Genomic DNA, 21,287 nt, shown 5'->3' with positions numbered 1-21,287 from the left:
TCATGATTCCCACATACAACCTCTGTAACTTCAAGACTGCAGGAGCAAAGGTATCCAAGCGCTGTGTAAATGAAAGAAGAGGTCAAAAAGTGCAGCTTCAGACACAGATTTTAACTTAAGGAGCTAACTGTATTCACATGCCACCAAGGACACACAGGGCACGTGAAAGACAACCTTTACCTTGAAGCCTACATTATTCTTCATAGTCCCCTGTGTGAGGAGATGCTCCTCCTCACAACAGATCTGTGGTCCATTATCAGTGGTCCAGTCTGTGTTGCGCCCAGCCTGTTGCACCTTGCTGCTGTAGGGAGGGATCAGGGGATGGCATGATGGGACACTGCTTTACTCCCATGAACCACAGTTCTGCAGCCTTGTGCCATGACTTCAGGGAAGAAAGGATCAGATGAATTGGGATTTAAAAAAATAAATCACAGAGGGTCTTAAACAAAAAAATATATATTATTCACAATCTCCAGGAATAATTTAAAACTAACAGAATGTAGTGTGTTATTTCATTACCCATTGCTTTCAGTGTGGATGGATTCTTAAAGCCAAAAACCTTAACATATTTTTAAAATAAATCTGAATTGCTAGGAAAGCTGGATCATCTGGACTTCTCTGAAGCAGGTAAAGTAAAACACTTTTTATTTCAAGAAATATTGCTTCTAGACTTTCCCGAAGCCAGAATTGTTCTATAAAAGTATCACAGAAATATTATACAAGATTTAAAAACACAGCTGGTATCCTAGTAACTTGAAACCTATGTACAAATAGCATCATTCATGACCATAAATACGTTTGTTCTATCAATCAGCCCATGACACATACATCAGATAAAGAGCTAGTTAATTTTAACATATGTACAGAGTCCATCAAAAAGACTGCTTTTTAAAATTAATAAAATCCTACTAAAACAATCTTGTTTTTAAAAAGTTTCAACTGAAAGTACAATGTGATGAACGTAAATTTAACCTGCAGTGCTTGCAATAGCCCAAAAACACTCACTACAGTAAACAAGACGTAACAGATAGGAAAACACTCCCAAGAATCGGATGCTATGGAATTACATCTGTTTGAGGTAATTCTCTTTTGGTGGTATTGTGCTAATTATTTTGAATTTATTAAAAAAAAAAAAAAAAATACTAAGTTTCTAGTAGTACAGATTTTCAAAGTTATTTTTTGTGTTATACTTTATAAAATTTAAAGTTTGGTAAAATTCAAGAAAAAACTTCAGAACAATACAACAAAAAATATCTAAGCTACTATTTTTTACCCCATGTGCCTTTTGCATCTAGAATAATGTAAATCTAACACGATTTTATCATTCCCTTTAATGACTGTTCAAAACAACAAGAAAAAACAAAGTCTCAAAATGAAAAGAATGCTTTTAAGATATCATTCAGGCTAATAAAGATCAGATCTTGTGACAAAAGTATATATGAGTTGATGTAAACCTTTCTACCGGTATCAGATAAAAAGAAAAGTCAAAAAAAACCTCATGTGTTTTTAATACTGACAGTATCATATATAGGGAAACAATCCAATTTAAACAAATCTTCCTGTAGTCAACAAGTATTAGCCATACCTTTCTGAGAGTAGATTTAATTAAATCAAAGTAACAAAAACATGCAATATTTTTGCTAGAATGATATTCAAACAGTCTGTTTCCACAATCCATGCTGATTATCTCTTTCCTGTCAATCTATTTATTGGTTTCACAATTACATTAATCAACGAACAAACTAAGAACAGGTAAGCTATTAGATTCATAAATGGTATGGCATACAGATTTTAAAAGTGCAACATCATTTTAGTTAAAAGTGTGGCATTAGGAATTTCCAGTGGTTAAAATAATTTATCAAAAATCCATTATGCAGACAGATCGGGTGGACTGAAACATTCATTCATGGTGGGATCATTTGGAAATGGAGAAAGTCACTTGAACATCCTCGTCAAAGAAATTATTTTAGCTTACAGAGAATGTGCTACTGCATTAGAAAGTTAACACTGTTTCCTTCCATTAAAAAGCTGGAAATCTTGCTTTCCAGTGTGGAGAATCACTGTGAAAGTATGTATGTATGTATGTGTGAATAAAATACACACAGACAAATACTGAACTGGTCTTAATTTAGCTGCAAATTCTATCTACAGTGAACATGGAATGTCAGTTGTCATGATGACCTTTATTAGTCTGCTAATAAGAAAAAGGAGAATGCATTTAATGATCTGCAACTTGGTCTAACCCAAGGAGAGTGGAGATGAGGCACTGCCTTCTATATTTAGGACTTGTGAAGTTTCCCCTTTAAGACTCTGTTCCGTTTTTTTCAAAAACATTTCTGTTTTCTGGGTACTGATGGATGAACCCCTCATGGATACATTTACAGCCTGATGAACAACAGGTTGATCAGACCTCACGGGAAGATACATTTGATCTCCAAATATGTCTCTCATAGCATCAGTGTCCTGATGAGTGTCTTTTTGAGGAATGCTGATGGGTTGTAGCATGAAGCCATGCCGGGATTCCAACTCTATCAAACCATTTCCACTGAAATCCATATCAAAACGGTCTGATTCTTTATCCTCCAGCCATTTTTCAGCTTGATTATTTCTCCAGTGTGCGTCATTCAAACTACTTTTTTCAGGAATATCGTTGTTTAATTCAAGTTTTCTCTCTTGACTTAAATTCATGGTGCTCAAAGCTAGGGATGCAAAGTCTGTTGGCACAATAAGCTCCAATTCTTCCCCAGTCAGGCCGCTCGCCTCTTCTGCAGAAGACATTTCCACTGAGGTTGACGTAGATGATTCATCTCCGTCCCTGTTGCTTTGAGCAGTGTTAGCCTCGTCTGATTTATTTTGCTGGTAGTAACTGTTCAGCAGTGCAAACATTCTATCTACATCCTTCAAGTAATTAGTCCAGTCAGCCAGACTAAGTCTATAGTTGTATCTGTGTTCATATACACTTTCATTCACTCTGTACAAGTCTTCCAGTCCTTGCCAGTTGATGTCACCAGTGAAATCGGGCAGGTTAGCCTTCCCATCCATCCCATAACTGTCCTCTGTTAAAAGAAAGAATACAGCCTAATGGTGAACACCAGCTTAAAGGTGCAAGCAAAGCTGCTGCGTGCATTTCTCCTCCCATTTCCTTGAAAGCACCACTATACATAGCATATATATCTCAAACTGGAAGATGCTCCACATCTTCAGTCATCTTGCTAATGATTGTGGCTGCAGGTGAGTCACAGCTGCTACAGAACACACAGCAGTGAAATCCCTGTTTTCTGCTGCATCCTTGGACTGAATAAAACAGGGCAGAATCTGCCCTAACGGGGCTTTGTGATGTCATTTATAGATCTTCCCTATGGTATTTCAAGGCATAAGACTTGCTTTAATGCATGACTAATCCATTTGCCTTTCCTAAACGTTCCACCAAATGACGCAACGAACAAACAATGGTTGAGTATAATAGATGGGACTAATTCTGAAAGCCATTACTGATGAGAACTTCAACAAAGTCCATAGGAATTTGATGTATAGCTTGAAATATAAGTTCAGCAAAGCAACTAGCCAAGTATTATTTAATAAATTATAGTCTAAGGTAGTTTCTATACCTGGCAAGCATTCACTTTAATTTACATGGAGCACAGAGAAGAAATAAAAACTGTAAGTTTGGTGTGGATTAAGTTATAGGACTTTACCACTTGGTAGGATATTGTTAAAATTTATATAGAATACCTCCTAAAGTTTTTATTTTTTATTAAAATATCTAAGGTTTATCAGACAATATATCTGAATAATGAACAATGGAACAACTACAGTGACTCAGGTCATCAAATATACTGTGAAATCCATTTTATGCTGACAAGTTACACTGAATACAATTATTTCATATAATTCACAGCACATCCAAATATTTTCCCTAAAAAATAGCCTACGAGGAAAAAATAATTAGGTAATGCAGAAGGCATTCAGGGAAAGTGGCAGACCTGTCCTCACAAAAGATCTCATAGGCAACATTTAGCAATTAATTCACTGGGAAGAGGGCCTCACTTGGCATGGCCATGAGCACCATATACATAAGTTAGATTATGAATAATTTGTTTCCTGAAACAAAAACAACAAAAAAAATTAAATACTACAGAGGTTTCAAGAAATAAGTCTTACTGTTCTAGTGTTCAGAAGAATAAAAGGCTCTAGAAATGAATATAGAAAAGAACGTATTTTTGAGGAATTTAACTAACTACACTACAAATGCTACAAATCTTCTGCTATGATTTGTATTGATAATTTCATATATCCCTATCTATCTGTCTGTCTGTCTGTCTGTCTATCTATCTCTTTATCTATTTAATTTGCCAAATATGAGTCTGTAGGAAAACAAACTTCCACAAGAACAGTCAGTGGTTAAAGTGGTTTGATATATTATGGTAGAAACTGAAACTAGAGCACTGCCATTTGATCATTAACAAGTCTGTGTATGAACCCGGGCAGTGTGGGGCAAATCAGAGTCCAGGATGTTGGCTTTTGGCCTGGAAGAATCTCTGCTGCCAGTTCAAGGATGACAGTATGAACAGTGGGGATATTTTGGGGCTGGTGAGAAGGAGCTGCTGTTCCTCATGAGCCTTGTAGCAGGGTGTTGGTGCTGTGCTGCAGAGAAATTAGATCAGCAAAGAGCTTGTTGCATTTCTACAAAGTAGCTCAAAGACCGAGACCATCATACTGATTCTAATCCTTTCCCCCCTAAACATTGCATTTTTTCTGCAGTCTCAGTTTCTCCGCTGATGACTGAGGAGTTTCACAGCTGAGAAGGCACTGGAAATGGTTGCGTGAACTTCATGTCCATAAGATAAAAATAACTTGTTTAAACACATGGAAAAGAGGTAACTTGTATTCATACATGTTAAACAAGTAGGAAAGCTAAATCTTAAGGTCCTAGAGCTGACTGTATGTTGGTCGACTGTGCAAGTCATCTCACAGCTTAATTCCACAACTTAGTAGTAAGCATGATGTTTTCCACTGAAATCAAAGTATATAGGAAGGAATGGAGAGGAGAGAAAAAGTTTTCTCCTGTAAGAAATCTCATTACAAAAAGGTCTGAAACAGAGAAGTGGAGATGAGTTGCATTTGAGTAACAGCATGTCAGTGGTTTTCTCTATCAATATTTGGGAATCACTCACCTATATCACAGACCCTAATGAGATAAAAAGTATTGCTAACTGTTCATAATAAAACATCTTCAGTTTTTTTTAAATCAAGTATTATCTAAACTTCATTGACTTGTTTCATTGACTCTGATTATGCCTTAGAGTCCCATGATGCTATCTGTGGCTGTGTTATCCCCAAACCAATTCAAGATGTGGTTGCATCTCCTCCTAAACTAAAGGCGAGTAGGTACAATCACCTCCGTGGTGACTTTGAAAATTGACAGACAAGGAGAAAAGAGGAGATTGTGATTCCTACATCCTGTAATTAACTACATATGCAGAGTCACGTTCTATCTGTTCAAGGACACAGGCGACACACATTCTTCCCTGCAGAAGCTTTCTCCCTTTGTATTAAGCAAATGGCACTATACTGACTTTTTTCCATACAGGTCTGTTGCCCAGTATTGTCCTTGCAAAACTTGTAGTGCTGTACTAACCCAGGACATTTTAAACTGGAAACAGATCTAAGTGGAGAATGGAGACTGATAAATATTTTTTGTTCATTTAAAAAGATGTTTTAGGAAAAAAAAAAAAAGAATCCCACCAGTATAGAGCTTGAACCCAGACATCCTTGTGTGCTGAGAAGCTGGCTGTCTGGAACAGAGGAATACTGCACAGAGCAATATCACTGGTGTCATACTATACTATTTATCCCAGTAGCATAACCTTTATTGACTTGGTCTTAGTAGTTAAAACATTTTCATTAACACACTGCATAATGATATATAACTTAAAGATTAATTCCGGGTGCTCTATTTCATGCAATCCTACAATTAAAAAATGCTATTTCTGTTATATCTGTAGTTAAAATTGGGAAGAACATCTTCTAATGGAACGCTTCCAATCATAATTACAGGGATTACTCTCTATCGTTGCTGTAACCAGCTCCCATCAGGCTGTAATAAGCAATGTGAACCACTGGGATATGACCAAACAAAAGCTTATCATTTTCTACATCCCCAAACCACACAAGTCTGAAAATGCAAAATTGACTGCGTGGAAAAAAAGCTGATTAATTTGGAGGTCTACAAAATGTTGAAGTCCATTATCTTAATTGTTTCCTGGCTGCTGGGAGCAGTGACAAGGCTCTTCTCAGAAGACTGAAGAAAAGTTTTCCATAGACTTCTATACTCCTTGGGCCCAGTTTACACCTCAGGCATGCTATGTATATTAGGACCAACTCCACAGCAGATGGAGATGAAAATGTATAAGACTGATATATAGGGTGGAGATATCAAGTCTAAATATGACAGCCCTCTAAACGTTTTCCCCTTAACAAAAACGCTTGCTGAACAGCAAGTGCAGTACTGTAAAGATCTGAGTCTCATGAGGCTTTTGCTTTATGACTGGTTCCTCCACCAGAAGGAGGAGCAGGCTGGGCTCAGCATGATAAATATGTAGGTACCGTAAGTATACTTGTTTTGCATATCTCAGGTTTGAGGATTAGGAATAAGACATCTCACTCACTGCCCTTCCTGAATTCAAATATTGCAACCTTTTAAGAATACTTGGTCTCATGTGTCAGATCTGGTCTGAAAGCATTGTTCCCTCTGCCCAAAGGAGCCTTATCTTTATGCCTTGCTTACAGTGATCTGGATGCTACGCACGTGCTGATCAAAATGAGCACTCTTTTGCTTAAAGCAATATGTCAATATTTTCTAAAGCCAGTGAGAAGGTTTTACTTTACTTCTGTATGTTTGATTAGGCTCCTCGTACACATATATTTCAGGAAGCTTTTTAAGCACAGTTGTTTTTCACTTAAAGAGCAGCTGTAAAGAGTTCCTAAATAAAAACAGAAAGAAAAAAAGAATGCAACAACAGGAAAACAACCCAAAAGAGGTTATTCTTTTTGTGTCATTTTCCCTGCATAAATATCTAAGAAACACAAGCATGGAATACTAGCCGGATGAAGTCTTGCTGTGACAATGAGCTACGTTAAATGCAGAATGGTAGGTCTCAAAAACAATGGCCAAGTTCAGTGTAGTTAGAAAATGCATGCATCAAAAGATATTTTGTGTGCAAGATGGCAGGATACAGACATTAGTTGAAATGGACTGGAATCATGCAATTATTTGGAAAGAAGCTGCTGAGGAGAATAAAAAAGTGTGGATACCTGTGTGGATCATAGCTTCCTCCATCTTTATTTCCTGATATAGGAAAATACAAGAGTAACTTTTGTTAGTGTTTAGAACTTGTAAAACCATTCACAATGTAGTTTTCCATGCACAGCATCTAATTCCTAAAAAGAAACATTCTGTGTTAAATAAAGACAGAGCTGCAGTCCAACAAAGATTTCCTGGAAGTTTTATATAAAAGGAATGAAAAACCACAGTTTTTCAAAAATAATAAAACCCCCAAATGATTAAAAAAGAGAAACATTCATAGCTGAAGAAAGAGACACAAAGATGCACAACATAAAATATGTAGAAGGGAATAATCCTGTAAAAAAAAAATCACAGTTTCAAACAACCAAATTTAAGTGCAATGAATTCCAGACTTATGAAGTATAAACACCACCTATTCTTGTATTCAGACACACTTGCAAAGAAATACTGCTTTCCTCATAAAAAAATAAACAAAGGGATAAATAGATATTTAGTCTTGGTTGTGGTATAGCACCTGAGATTGTTCATACAGGTAGACAGCAATCAGAAATAATACAGGATTTAATACCTCATCTGCTACTGTTAGGTAACACCTAACCAAGCATCCTCTGCAACAGAGAAAGGATCTATGGCTCTGAAAAAAAGATCTGCATATGCTTGTTACTGCTAAGTGCAAATAACATGATACACTTGCCAAAGAATTTCTGTCAACTGCTGTTTGTTGTCATTATCTGTCCAGAATAACTTGTGCAAACTTACAAAGAGATTTTCTGGCCATGCAGTTATGTGGATTGGTGTATTTGGATCATTCCACCTCATTAAGAGCAACACTTAAGAAAATCACACCTTAAGGATACAATTAAGGAGATGACAATAACCTAATAAAATGGAAATAAATACTCTTTTCTATTTTTCTTGTACCTGTTTCAAGTCCCTTAGGCCTTGGATTGCACTGCTTATAACCTTGACAACTTCGCAATTCCATTAACTGTACATGTAATTGATTTAAAATGCCTCTTTCCACTGTATGTACAGTATTCGTCAGCTGAGAACAAGAGAAACGGAGAGAAAAAAATACTTACTAACAGAAATAATAATAATAATAATAATAATAACAATAATACAGCAAAAGGCAACTAGAGGAGTTTAGTCTGCAATATTTTGAAATAGGGAAAGGGATTTACCTGATAGGGATCAGTGTTCATATCAAAATATTCCAAGAAGCCAGTTGCAAACTCACAAAAGAGAAAATTGTGGGTGTCATTCACTGTTCTCAAACACCAATAAGTGTTGTTATTTGAGCTTGTGCAAGCACAGAAAGATCCCACTGTAAGTAATGATAAAAGTCGTTAGTTTAGGTGAAAAATCATATGCTTGTTTCTTATTCTAGTGAATAAGTGAATTTCCCTTATACTAGTGAAATTTCTATAGATCTTCATGTACATATACTCCAGATTATTTAAAAGAAAAAACATCCTATATTTGAATAACATTAGATTCTCATCTAAAACAGGTCAAATGCTGCTAACATGCAAATTTATCATACAAATTTTTCAAATATATAGACAAATAGAGCAGAAGATGATAGTAAGTAACACAGTTACTGGGGCATATTCTGTTCTGATTTATATATAGCTTTTGGGATTAAGCAGAATTCAGACCTTAAAAATGACAAAACAAATCCTGATCCATATCAAATGAGACTCATTGGAATTGTGTGCTGTTTATAGGGGTTCTATTATTGCCATCAGTGGCTAAAATGGTACCATTAGTAGAGTCTCTGAGATGCAAGTACAACAGATAATTACAGAGGAAAGTCAAATTGTTAGTATAATAAATGACATGCATAGAAATGACACAGCAGTCAAGAAAGGGTGAGGCACTGTATGGGAAGAAGGCAGGTGGGAGATTTGGTAGTTTAGGATTTATGACTTCAGGGAATGGCATGGAGTTTTGCAGCAGGGTGATGGTCCTTGTGAGTTCCTTCGAATTTAGGCTATTCTACAGTTCTGTGATTGTTCTATGAAGAGATGGTTTAAAAACAGGCAACTTGTCTGGCACTTGAATGCAGGTATGATGGTAGAAGCAAGATGGAAAGTAAGACCAATGGATAAATCTTATTTTAAGTACTAGTTCTCTCCTACTGGCTTGATTCTCTCAAATGTAGCTACTTAACAATTATGTATTCTGAACTACATTTCCTGATGTTATTTATTTGGTACATAAATAAGAGAGAAATTGAATCACTCAGTTAAACCTCTGCTTAGAAACAGCCCCAGGTAACATAACTGGATTACGTGTTATTATTTTTCAACCTGGGGAAGCCTAGGACAGAATTCCACTCCTAGATCCAGGTGTCACACATGAGGTAGATGTCATTACAGAAAGTTAAGATCTTGTCAGTACACTCAAGTGGAGTCTGGACAACTCTTCCACTGACCAAGCGTAGACATACATTTTAGCATTATATTGCAAAAATACAATTAATCAGTATTTACATATTTTGTGCAATATGAAAATTTAAAATATGGTAGCAGGTGAACTTCCTTTGTTTTCTTCTCAATTAACGGAAGTTTAACCAAAAAACTATTCAGAGTCAACAGATATAGTTTCAGACATGACTACTAGGAGATTAGTTTTAGTAGGTATGCTTAACAAGATGTTCAAACCTTTTTCCAAAAATTTTTATGATTGTTTATAATCTCATTCTGCCAGCAAAAAGAGATATCTCAGAAAGGTCTTAAAACAAACTGTTAGAAAAGTTTTGCTTTAAAAGAATATCTTTTTAATTCCAATGATAAAATATTAATAATGTGTTTGATTTTCATTTAATTAGTTCTGTGATTTTTTGTAATAGTGTTCATATTTTAAATACACTTCACAAATCTAGTAATAGTATTAGCCCTTTTTATCCACGTAATCAGAATCAATACTTCAATTTGTTTTTGGTTATGAACTGTGTCATAGGGACATTCTTTTACCCCATGACTGTTAATGGAGCATTGCCAGGATGTACAGAAGGATAAGAATGCTTTTTATAACTGTTTGCTACTCCACAGTTAAAAAGCAATACCTCAGTCTAATAGTTCTTTAGAACAAAAATCATGCATATAACTGCTGTAGGAACATTTTAAAATGTAAAAACATACTAGCAAAAGTTCTACTGCTATCAAAACAAATTACTAAGTAAGAGAGAGCATCTTTCTTAAACTTAGTATGCCAAATTTTCTGCTTGGAGTCAGTTATGAAGTCTGCTCAAAAAGTAGTGTCTCCTATGTTATTATGCTGGCCCATAATGTAAGAGATGGATGTTGGTGTTATAGCAGTAGTGGCTGAACTCTCCCATCAGTATTCCATTACATTTTGTTTGTGTGACAGATGGCAGCAGAGGGGCAGTCTGACAAAATGGCGTCTGACGTGGAAGTGCGTGTGAAGCAAAGGTGTGTCACTGAATTCCTCCACGCGGAAAAAAATGGCACTCACTGATACACACTGACACTTGCTGAACATTTATGGAGACCAAAAAGCGGATGTGAGCACAGTGAAGCAGTGGGTGGTGCATTTCAGCAGTAGCGACTGCAACAGTGGGTACCTCTGGTTCAAATTATTACGAGCTTGGCATGGAGACTCTTGTTCTTTGATGGTGAAAATGCATAGTTAATGATGGTGATTATATTGAAAAATAGCGTTTTGTAGCTGAGAATTTGCTACATCAGTAATGCTGTTTTAATTTAATTTTAATTTCATATAAATATGTAACACAGAAACTACAAACATACTCCTGAATACTTCAGAAAAAGTGTGTGACAGCACTGCTAAGTGCTGTTCTTCCACATAATGACCTGATGGACTGCATGAGGTGAGAACTCTTGTACAACAGATGAGAACCTAGTTCACATCTGAACACAGAACTAAGACTTACAGTTCCAGAAAGGTGCAGTTTGCCAGTGGTTGTTGTCATGGGTAAAACACGTCAGTCCAGGAAGGCTACACTCATCCCCTTTCTTCTGGCGCTTTTTCCCCTTCCTTTCCTTCTTCCTTCTGCGATTCTCTTTGAATAGCTGCAGTTTGCTGTCTACCTCCTGTGCTGCTTCTCTGTTCAGAAAGAAAGTTGGACATGGCTGGTAGAACAGCTTCTATTTGGTTAATAACAGCAGTTTTTACCTCTATCTGACTTTTCTGAAGACTAGATGATGAGAATATGCCCTTTGGGAAGCTGATCTTTCCAGCTCAGCTTTCACCCCAGCAATTATGACAAAGTGTCTTCTTCAGCATCTAAGAGAAATGATGCACTTTAGATTTAACTGGGTCTCTTTAATGATTACCTAGTCTATCAATTTCAGAAATGGTTAATTTCTTCCATTTCTAGTTTTTTCAATATTATTCATAAACTTTCACATATATGACCAGAAGTACTGAAGGTGTCTTCCTCGAACTGGCTTTATGTGACCTTTTGTTTCCTTCATGTCTTCTCTTCTCCCCAAGAACCCAAGCCATTCTTGATGTTTCTCTATTACTAGAATGCTATCTGAGAGAGTGAGGATGATAAAAACTTACTTGAAGGGATGAAGATGGCTCTTGATTTTCTCTTGAGCCTTTACACCTTTCTCTTTGTTGTAATAGCTATAGGGAAAAATTTTAAAAATTACAGTCAGGAAACAATCCATTTTCAGAACAAAACCAAAACAGTAACATAGCATCTTTGACATTTTGTCATAACTACACAGAATGACTCATGATTTTCATTTCATTTAAAGAAGTTATGTCTGTGTGAATGAGCTGAAACTATAGCTATGTTTAATATGTTAGTAGAATACAAACATATTTATTCTTAAAATTTGTACATGCATCTTCTAAGAGTAGCTTCTACTCTTAAAAGTGATCTAACTAAAATTTGGATCTGGTAGTCCTTCATTTTCAGCATTCCTGAATTAAGATACGTACCCTGACACTTGAATGTGTCTCCAGAAATAGAACAACTTTGATTTCTTCCCAGGTCAATAGAGAAATAAGTTCCATCCAGGAGAGATACAGAGCACAAATATTTACACTCCTATTATGAATCAGCTTCCTTCCTTCCCTGCTTTGGAGATGACATCTCAATAGGCTAACTCTTGTCATAGTATCTATAGTAGTTATAAATATCAGTAGCTCTTATATTTTTTGTCTTCCATTTCAGAAAAAATAAGAAAAAACAAAAAACAACCCACAAAAAAAAAAAAAACAAAAAACAAACAAACAAACAAACAAACCAAAAGCAAACAAAAAAAAATCTCAAATCAAAAGAGGAAAACTTGAAAAATACATAAACCTTATCAATCAGTGTAGCTGCCAACACTGAATGTCATCTCTCTTACCTCTGTTTAGTACAATCACATTCATCTGGTTTTCTTCTTTTTAGGTGCCCTCTAACTTCCCTCAAGTTCTTGATTTTGTCCTGGAGAGCTTCAATCTGCAGAGATCATTGCTCAGTCAGATTTATTCTTTGAATAGGTAGCAGTGCAAAAACTACATTCAGGTTTTAAAGTATCTCTTACCTCCTTATCAATGTAAGCCTTGTGGTCCTTCCAGGCTCTGGCAGATTGGTACAGCTCCCTTTCACAGTGAATAGTGTCATTTGGAAGAATAAAACACCTAGATACAAATTGGAAACAGAAGGTCATTGGTTTCCCAACTGCCTACTCTTTTATTCTCTTTTTCCCATCATTTCTGATAATTTCTTTATAAATAACCTCGAGAATGTCTTCTCATGCTGACAACAGTATAATTGTCTGCTTAAATCTGTTTCTCTTCAAAATCCATCAATCCATTCCTCATCCATGACACACGCTCTAACACATGCTCTGTGCATGCTAAGCAAAGAAGCTGTGAGATTCTTAATCCAATCAGAAATGAGACCATAATGGAATTAAAATCTATTCAGAATGAAAAGTCTTGTTAACAAAATGTACTCATTTAGCCACCAGCTCTGAGAAATATATTCCTTTTGTCCCATGAATGAGACACATCATCTGAGCATGAAAAATAGTTAAAAATACCATACAAATATAATCACTGAGTAAAGAAGATGCATATAATTAATAAATATAAGGATAACAAGGAACAAAGTTAGAGCAAAATGTTCAAAGATGTGGTTAAAAAAAAAAAAAAAAAGAATGTTCACATAATAAAGTGGTGCAATGACAAAAATATTCATACCAATGTTTGAAAAAATGGTGCTATCAAGAAACAAAATAACCAGAAGACCAAGGATGTGGAAGAAGAATCCAACAGACAACGGCCTGGACTTCCAAAGTCTCTAAGCTGACAAACAGAACATGCATAAATATGGGAATATTCCTATCTTATAGACATAGTCTTCCTTGGGCCCTGCTCCATCATAACCCTTCTTTAAATTTTTGAGAAAAGCAGAAGGATTTAAATGCTTATCTCTTCTCAACTTCTTCCATTATAGTTTTTTTTTTTTTTTTTTTTTTCCCACTTACAGAACTGGAATTCTGAAAGCAGTATTTAGTAGAAGTTAAAATCCTCTATAGGGAAATAGTCATTTTTCCAAAAAACCACCTAAGGCTTTATTAATGTCATGGAAATGATAATGTAAAGATAGGTAATTTTTACTTGTTCAAAATTAACATCTATGTGATTCTTGATGTTTCTGGAAAAAAAAAAAAAAAAAAAAAGAGAAATGCTACTTATATTTCAAATATGATAGAGGTTAAAATAAGAATTTTTTGCCTTTGTTTGCCTGACTTCAGATAAATCATATTACCACTTTTAAGAGAAAAAGATTTTGAAATTGTTGCCTTTTCATTTAAATTTAGTTAAGATTAAAAATTAAAAATGAATTGAAATTTCTAGGATGGAAAAATGTTGGGTCTCTTCAGGGATATATGAGTATAAAGAAGCTTAGTTAATGCTAATTTTTTTGCAAACAACTAAGTCATAAGAAAGATGGTGTAGCTGATCTAATGTGTCCTCACTTGGAGCAGGATTTCAGTCATATAAAATTTAGGCCTCTATGCTAACCTAGTTGCCCAGCCTTTATAATGAACAGCAGGAGTTTCTGCTTCATGGGGTGATTAATCCATCACAAGATACATATTTTGATGTGAAGGATGAGTTCTCCCTCTAGAGTTGCCTGCTCCTCAGAGATAAAAACAAAGCTTGACACTTCTCCCTTCAATGCACATATTACAATTGCATGATTCCACCTAAAACAAGCACAACTCGAGCATATCTAAAATTGTCTGCAACAACAATTATAAGTTCTTTAATACAGGAACTATAAAACAGTAAAAAACTGAAAGACTGAAATCAGAAAAAGAATCTAAAGGAAATAAGTAGAAAAAGCAATCGTACTTGTGTGTCACTCTGACAGAACTGGGTTGACCTATAGCATCAGTGCCATCAGCAACCATCGTGTCACCAGGAGCACCACCAGTTTCCTCTGCTTTTTTGTCATTTTCAGCATTGTGACGTTTGGTGATACTTCTGGTCTTTAGCACCTGCAGTTCTTCCTCTTCCAGGTTTATGTCATATATTTCACCTTCAAATTCCACAGACAAGGATCGGGTTTGGCGAGTGTGAACAAAACGTGGTTTGTATTCTGCAGAAGAAAGAAACATCCACAGCTGCATATACACATGAACATGACTCTTGCTCTAAACACCTAGCATATTCCAAAGAGCAAGAAGGCTGTTCAATATTAACAGCTTACTTTTCTTCTGTGGCTTTGCAGAAACTTATTTCATTATCTTTGATTAGATCAGGGCCCACCCTCTCATCAGTAGCATGAAATTCTGAATGCTCTGAATTTTGCATTTCATGCTAGACTGGTCTTATGCCACAGTTAGCATCTATACTTCCAAACAAAATCAGTATCTCAAAAATCAGGTATCTAGAATGCAACACTCAAAAAACCCAGAAACTACATGGTTAGAACTCCATTAGAAAATTAAGCCATTCTGTGTTGTGAAACAATGTCACCACCTGTAAATTGGCATGTATCATAAATTTGACTTATGCTTCCTAATTAAAATTACTTTTTTAAAAGGATCCTTTAAAAAGGCAAGAATCTGACATATATCAGTGCATACACTTGTGCATATATATACATATATATATACAAACTCTGACACACACACATTTCATCCGTATCTATGAATACAAATTTTAGTCCTCCAAAACCTTGCTGTGTTGTAGAGTTAAAGTGAGCTCTGTTTTCCATTTGTTGCATCCATGCTGAGCACACTTTTTGTTACCTAACTGCATTCTATGCAAGAGAATAAAGTGAGAGCTCTGGGAGAGTACTGCCTTTAGCATTTAGGATAGATTTTACTGCAGCTTTTTTTTTTCTAGGGCCTTTGAGAGATTCATACTGAGCCAGAAAAGGCAAGAATCTTTTGAAAGTGCAGATAGTGAATCTCATTCAACTTTTTACTCAAACAATCCTATCCTCCTAAACTGTTTCAGTGGTTGCCTGCTGTCAGGTAAGAAAAAAAAAAAAAGCCTTCCCAGTCAGTGAAAAACCATAGTTCCAAAGTACCTTTCTGCTTTATATAAATCATTAATGAAACAGTGAAGAAAGATTCACAGGATCAGATGGGAGAAATTCTGGCATTGTAACAGTGTCCGACTTAATTAAGTGACTAAAAATTTTTGGAGTACAAAAGCATCTTATCCAAGTGTCATCTGGAGGTCTGAACCAGTCGTTCCCTTGATAATGTCTCATCACCATGACTCTCTGTTTGTCTCAGATGCACAGTAAGGGAATTTTGAGGAGGAGAATGAGAGGCATTAAAGAGGATTGAAAATGTTGTAAATGTTGTAAAGCATAACAAATAGCTTTTTTTCTGATGTCCCCTTCATATGCTCTCAACAAGTTGTTTGCCCCTTTCCCATCTCTCCACATTCTCTCTCCAAGGCACTGCCCCTAATTGCAATCCCCATCCAACCCTTGCTGGTACCCTGGCAACCCTTCTCTTTCCAAGCTAAAGGTAGGAATCTCCCCTTGAAATTATCACTTGGGGGAACATTGACCAGTTTGAGGATCACTCCGGTAGTCGGTGACATGGAGACTTTTCAGAGGTCTGCCTGGGCACACTATGAATTTTCTTAGATCATACTGAACAAACAGAATAAACTATATCAAGGCAGCATTTAGTCTGAGCAATGAGAACTCAAGACGGACAATGCTGTGGTTGAATGTACAAAGAATACCAAGGATTCTTGTTCACTTGCAGAGTATGGCCGGCTTTAAATCAGGAAATATTTTGAATTATACTGCCATTTTCTTATTTCATAGACATCTGTGCAGCATCTTCTAGCTTTTGCATTTCTTATGACTCAACAATCTTCCTATTTTAGAGGCTTATCTCTATTTCATTCTCTGCTCTAGTATTCTGAACAGAGGACAGGAACATACAACCTGTTCCTGAGCAAAGCCCCTGAAATCCAGGTTTACTTTTATTGTTATGGCTACAGAAGCTCACTTTCATCATGGGGCAGACAGATTAAAATACTTGTTCTATTTAAAATAGTGTCTTCTTAAACAGGCTTTTGCGGTATAAATCCTTAGCAGAGACTAGTCCAAATACTGCTGTCTTAAAGCCTTCTTGTGCATTCCTTTCAGACCACGCTCCACTAGAGGACACTGCAATCTAATCTGTTTCCTTGCAGCACTCCCAGTACAGCCTGGAAGCTGCAGCTATGCAAAAATTCATTCTGCCAGCAGTCATGGCCTTTCAGTGCCTTGTGTAGAAGAGGTCTTAGGGATACCATCAGACAGCATTTGAATTTGGTATTAATGATGCAAGGAAACGCTTTGACTGTCTTAGCAAATAAAGGTACTGGTTCAACTGCAGATGACACCAGGTACGTGTCTGACCAGTGCGATAGGTGGCACCAATGCATCACCACCACAGCCAACCTGACCAGTATTCTTTACTGCTGTGCAGGGATAACTTTGGTTCTAATCGTTTTTGTTATTACAGAGGCATTTATGTAGAACCCAGCTGCCAATTACATTGTATTCATTGTATGCTGAGGATAAAACCAACCCTGTGAACCTTTACCCCTGTTCTTTACCCCAGCATACAGGAGGTCTGAACACTTACTTTGCGTACTGGGGTTTCTCAGAAACTGTCTTTGATTTTTTCTTTGGGTCCTGCTGTTTCGGAAATCAGTGTCTCCACAGTTACAGTCCTTATCTTTACCGCTGTATCCCCGGGAGTGGATGCTGCGGGTCCTTTTCCTGATGGCCAGGATGTCGCTGGATACCTTGCACTTGTGAATTCGAAGCTTGCCAGAGGCATCTTCTGTGCACTGCCACTTCTGCAAGAGAGGGACAGAAAGAGACATGTGAGGATGATTTCCCAGCTGCCTTCCAAACCCCTGCTGCTCTCAGATGGATTGCAAAAGATGACAAGCAAATTTCTTTCAAAACTAAGTGGTCTCTTAAAGAACAAACTGAGGTGGGAAACATTTTAAGGGACTAAATTTGCTCACATCCTTCTCAACATCTCTCTCAAACTAGGCAAACATAAGCTTGAATGAAATAGCCGTGAAACTGCATAAAGAAAACACAACTCAGCCAAAAATGATGTATAAATCAAGAGTATCTAGACTAAACACATCCATGAAAGAAGCAAGTAAAAAGTCTTAATTTACTGAGCCATGGAATACAGCTGTCAGAACTGTTTTCACCAAGACTCTTTTACCCTTTGAAAAAACAAACTTTGCCTCTTTGTTCTGCAACTCGGAATTTCTACCATGATTCACAGGAAAATAAAAAATCTCCACAGATGAAGAAGAACTGGTTCAACTGTGGGGTTCCTTGGAAAAGAGAAGGACAAATCATGGATGTGATTTACACAAAAATACTATGACACTAAGAGCATGTAACTTATTTCCATACCAGAGGCCAGAGTTAGGAACTACACCCTAACACATCCCTACAAACCATGCCACTCAGACCTGAAAATACTGCTGACTATTCATATGAGAAGCCTGAAAGCATAACTTCCCCAGACCCCTCACTCCCAGCAAGTGGAATCAGTGCAACAAACACTCCCAGAAAAGAGCAAAGGGAAAAACCTCAGGGACAGCAAATAAATAAATAAGCTTGGATAAACTCCTTTGGATTCGTAAGTCTTGAGATTTGTATCAGGCTGGTGAGAAAACAGTGCAGTCTGGAAGGAGTACCTGTACAACACTGTACATGTGCTGAATATAAGAGCAAGTGAGGGAGAATGAGAGGAAACAGAGATTTTTCCAGCTTGTCTGCACAATATCTGACTGACTTGATTATCAACGTGACTGAATCCAGATGGAAGAACCCAGGTGGATTTTTCCAGTGGATCCCACTGTCTCCACATTTCAAATAAGAAAGAAACAGAGACTTTAATTTCCTCTCCACACTGAACTGTGTGGTTTTTTTTCTTTGTTTTTTTTTCTTTTTTTATTTTAATGGATAGGTGGTGACAGATTGGCACTCTTTTGCCCATGTCCAAAGCTTGCCATATGTGGCTGCAGGTAAATAGCTGGCATGCATAAAACATTGCACATGCTAGGAAGCCTGTGATTCCAAGCAAGCTGTAGCCCAGTAAGAGAACTAGAAATAGCTACATTTACTTATAATACAACTACTACCCAGTGAGCTTTGTTCACTTACAAAGCCACAATAAAAAGACTGCATACAAAGTTATTAAGTTTGGCTGGATAGGGTTGCAACAGCAACAGCAACCACCTCTACTTGTTCAGATTTTTACAGGCCCTTGTTCTTTGCTGGTGAAACTGCATAGGTAGTGGTGATGATTATGTTGAAAAATAGTGTTTTATAGCTAAGAATTTGCTCAATCAATGTTACTGTGCTCATCATATCTGTCGTAGTTTCCATGAAAATAAATAGGAGGCGTTACTTTCAGAGCAACCTACATACATCTGGCCCAAGACAATTCCTCTTCATTCAGCGCAGCCCATGCAAACCAAAAGGTTTAACAATCCATGCTATACGGTGTCCTTTTTTGGTTCCCATGAATGGACAGCCTTAGGTTTTTCTTTCCTCATTAATAATGGCAAGACAGCTAGATGCTGGTCTTAATGAAGTTCCCAACTCAGTTTTTGAAATGAACACTAATATCAGAGCAGACATATTTCAGTAAGTCTCTTCCATTAGCTAATGACTGCTCTGGACTCTTTTGGTGGTGCTGTCAAGCTGACTGAAGAATGAAGAAAGAAAACAGCCTCAGGTAGATTTGCTGACCTGATAACCTGAGAAGTGAGTTGATGTGGTTGCACACAATAGAAAACAACTTCTGACTTACACATAGCAGTCACTTCAAAGAATAGGAAGGAGGAGAGGTAAAATTAATTATCAAGCATATACTTACAGTACCTCCACTCATATAACTGTTTGGGGCTTTCTGCGGTGCTTTTAATGGCAGAAGTATTTCTCAATTAAACACTGAAATATTGGCTCTGACCCACAGCCCTGTGAAAGCACACTTTGGCTGAGTGCAGCCTGAGCTAAAAGATGGATCCCAAACTGAGAAGGCTTGCTTGTGGTTCAGTGTGCCTTTGATCGCAGAACACCAAACCACGTTTAAATGGGCCTGCAGCCGTCTGACTGCCATCTGAGGAATTATAGTCAGGCCCAGACTTTCAGAATAAACCTACACCTACAAGTGACAAGGGGACTTTCTACAAGCAAAGGCGTCTGAGAGCTGTAACATTTTCAAGACTTTATTCTGCAACAGCAAGTGCACTCTCCTATCTCAAAAAGACAAACTTGCTACAGGATAAGAAGTGAGTGCCCCGTTATAATTCCTGTGTTTTTTGGGTATCTTACATTTATAAACATACAGCACTAGTTCTTAATGAGTCTCAAAAGCACCATTTGAAAGTAAAATAAGTATTTTCTTTGTCTAACATTAATTATAGCAAGAAGTTCCAAGAGTGGCTTCAATAGCCATTTAGATCATTTTTAAGAGTATTATGACTAACATTGAAACAAGACTCCCTGTGTCTAATATGAGCCAATAACAGTTCTCTGTTTAAAACAGGGATTAAATGTGATTCAGTTTTCCTTTTTTTTTTTTTTAAACTTTTAAATGTGTCATTATAAAGATGCTTCAGAGTTCTGAGATGGAATTTTTAGACTAACTTTCCTGAAACCTAGCCCATGTCAGCGTAATCATGAATTGAACTTGCATTATGCAGTAAGACATACTGATTCTTCTGCTCATCTTTAGACCTATAAATGCATTAATACACATAAAAAAAGATTCTGAAAGATGTGCTGTCCCTTTCCAGCCTACCTTCCTTCCTATTGTGAATACCAAACTATTCTTTGAAATCCAGAAGTATAAGGTTTGGTTTCTGAGTCTTTATTTTTTCTTTGTAAAAACTAAACTGAACAAAAATAAACTAAAACATTGCCACATATAAAAGCTAAGTATGTCTCCATTGACTTTTAATTTACATATGTTTTCTTATTCTCCCCAAATTTACTTTTCTTCCTGTGTTGATATTCCACAAAACATCCAAGCTGATCTGGAAATTCACTGCTGCCACAGGAATAAGGGATGGTCGCTGCTTCTGGCTGCATGCTGACTTAGGTTCTATCAGTAAGGGACAAGAGGACTAACTCAGAATTGATAAACAAAGCAAAAAAACCTCCACCCTATTGGGAAAGAAAAAGCAAGACCCTGCCATTTGACTGCAACAAGCTGTTATATCCTTTCAGTCACGTTATGAAACTTAACATGTGTCAGCCCTTTTTCCTGACTCATCTTTTCCTTCTTCCTTCTTTCTTCTCATTTCAACACCTGCCTCCCAGCAATGATTTTGCTCCTGCCTCATCTGTCCACCTTCAGCTTTCCTTCTGCCTCAATTTATTTTCAGAGGGGAAGTAAAGGTGGAAAAGCAACTTGCAGCAGCATTTTGGAGGATATAAAGGTTTAAAAGGACAGAGCATCACTTT

At 36.8% G+C, this 21,287-nt stretch overlaps 1 protein-coding gene across 6 annotated transcripts in view; it reads right to left on the bottom strand.

Annotated features, from left to right (window-relative positions):
* Positions 1-477: 477 nt before the first annotated feature.
* Positions 478-21,287, bottom strand: part of SULF1 (sulfatase 1) — a 125,686-nt gene continuing 104,876 nt past the window's right edge. For 5 of the 6 annotated variants that reach the window (XM_090137686.1, XM_090137685.1, XM_090137687.1 and 2 more), the window contains 9 exons: positions 17,422-17,638; positions 14,666-14,912; positions 12,844-12,940; positions 12,664-12,758; positions 11,864-11,929; positions 11,229-11,401; positions 8,491-8,633; positions 8,228-8,351; positions 478-3,056 (listed from right to left, as the gene is read on the bottom strand). In XM_090137686.1, coding sequence (XP_089993812.1) covers positions 2,239-3,056; positions 8,228-8,351; positions 8,491-8,633; positions 11,229-11,401; positions 11,864-11,929; positions 12,664-12,758; positions 12,844-12,940; positions 14,666-14,912; positions 17,422-17,638 — 1,980 coding nt within the window. In that variant the 3' untranslated portion in view covers positions 478-2,238. Of the gene's footprint in view, positions 3,057-7,314; positions 7,349-8,227; positions 8,352-8,490; positions 8,634-11,228; positions 11,402-11,863; positions 11,930-12,663; positions 12,759-12,843; positions 12,941-14,665; positions 14,913-17,421; positions 17,639-21,287 lie in introns of all 6 variants that reach the window. The other variant, XM_031604862.2, reaches the window with a different exon arrangement.

The sequence above is a fragment of the Phasianus colchicus genome, chromosome 3 (genome assembly GCF_987193195.1).
Source record: "Phasianus colchicus chromosome 3, bPhaCol1.hap1.1, whole genome shotgun sequence".
Classification (NCBI taxonomy): domain Eukaryota; kingdom Metazoa; phylum Chordata; class Aves; order Galliformes; family Phasianidae; genus Phasianus; species Phasianus colchicus.
This window is presented reverse-complemented; position numbering and strand designations above follow the sequence as displayed.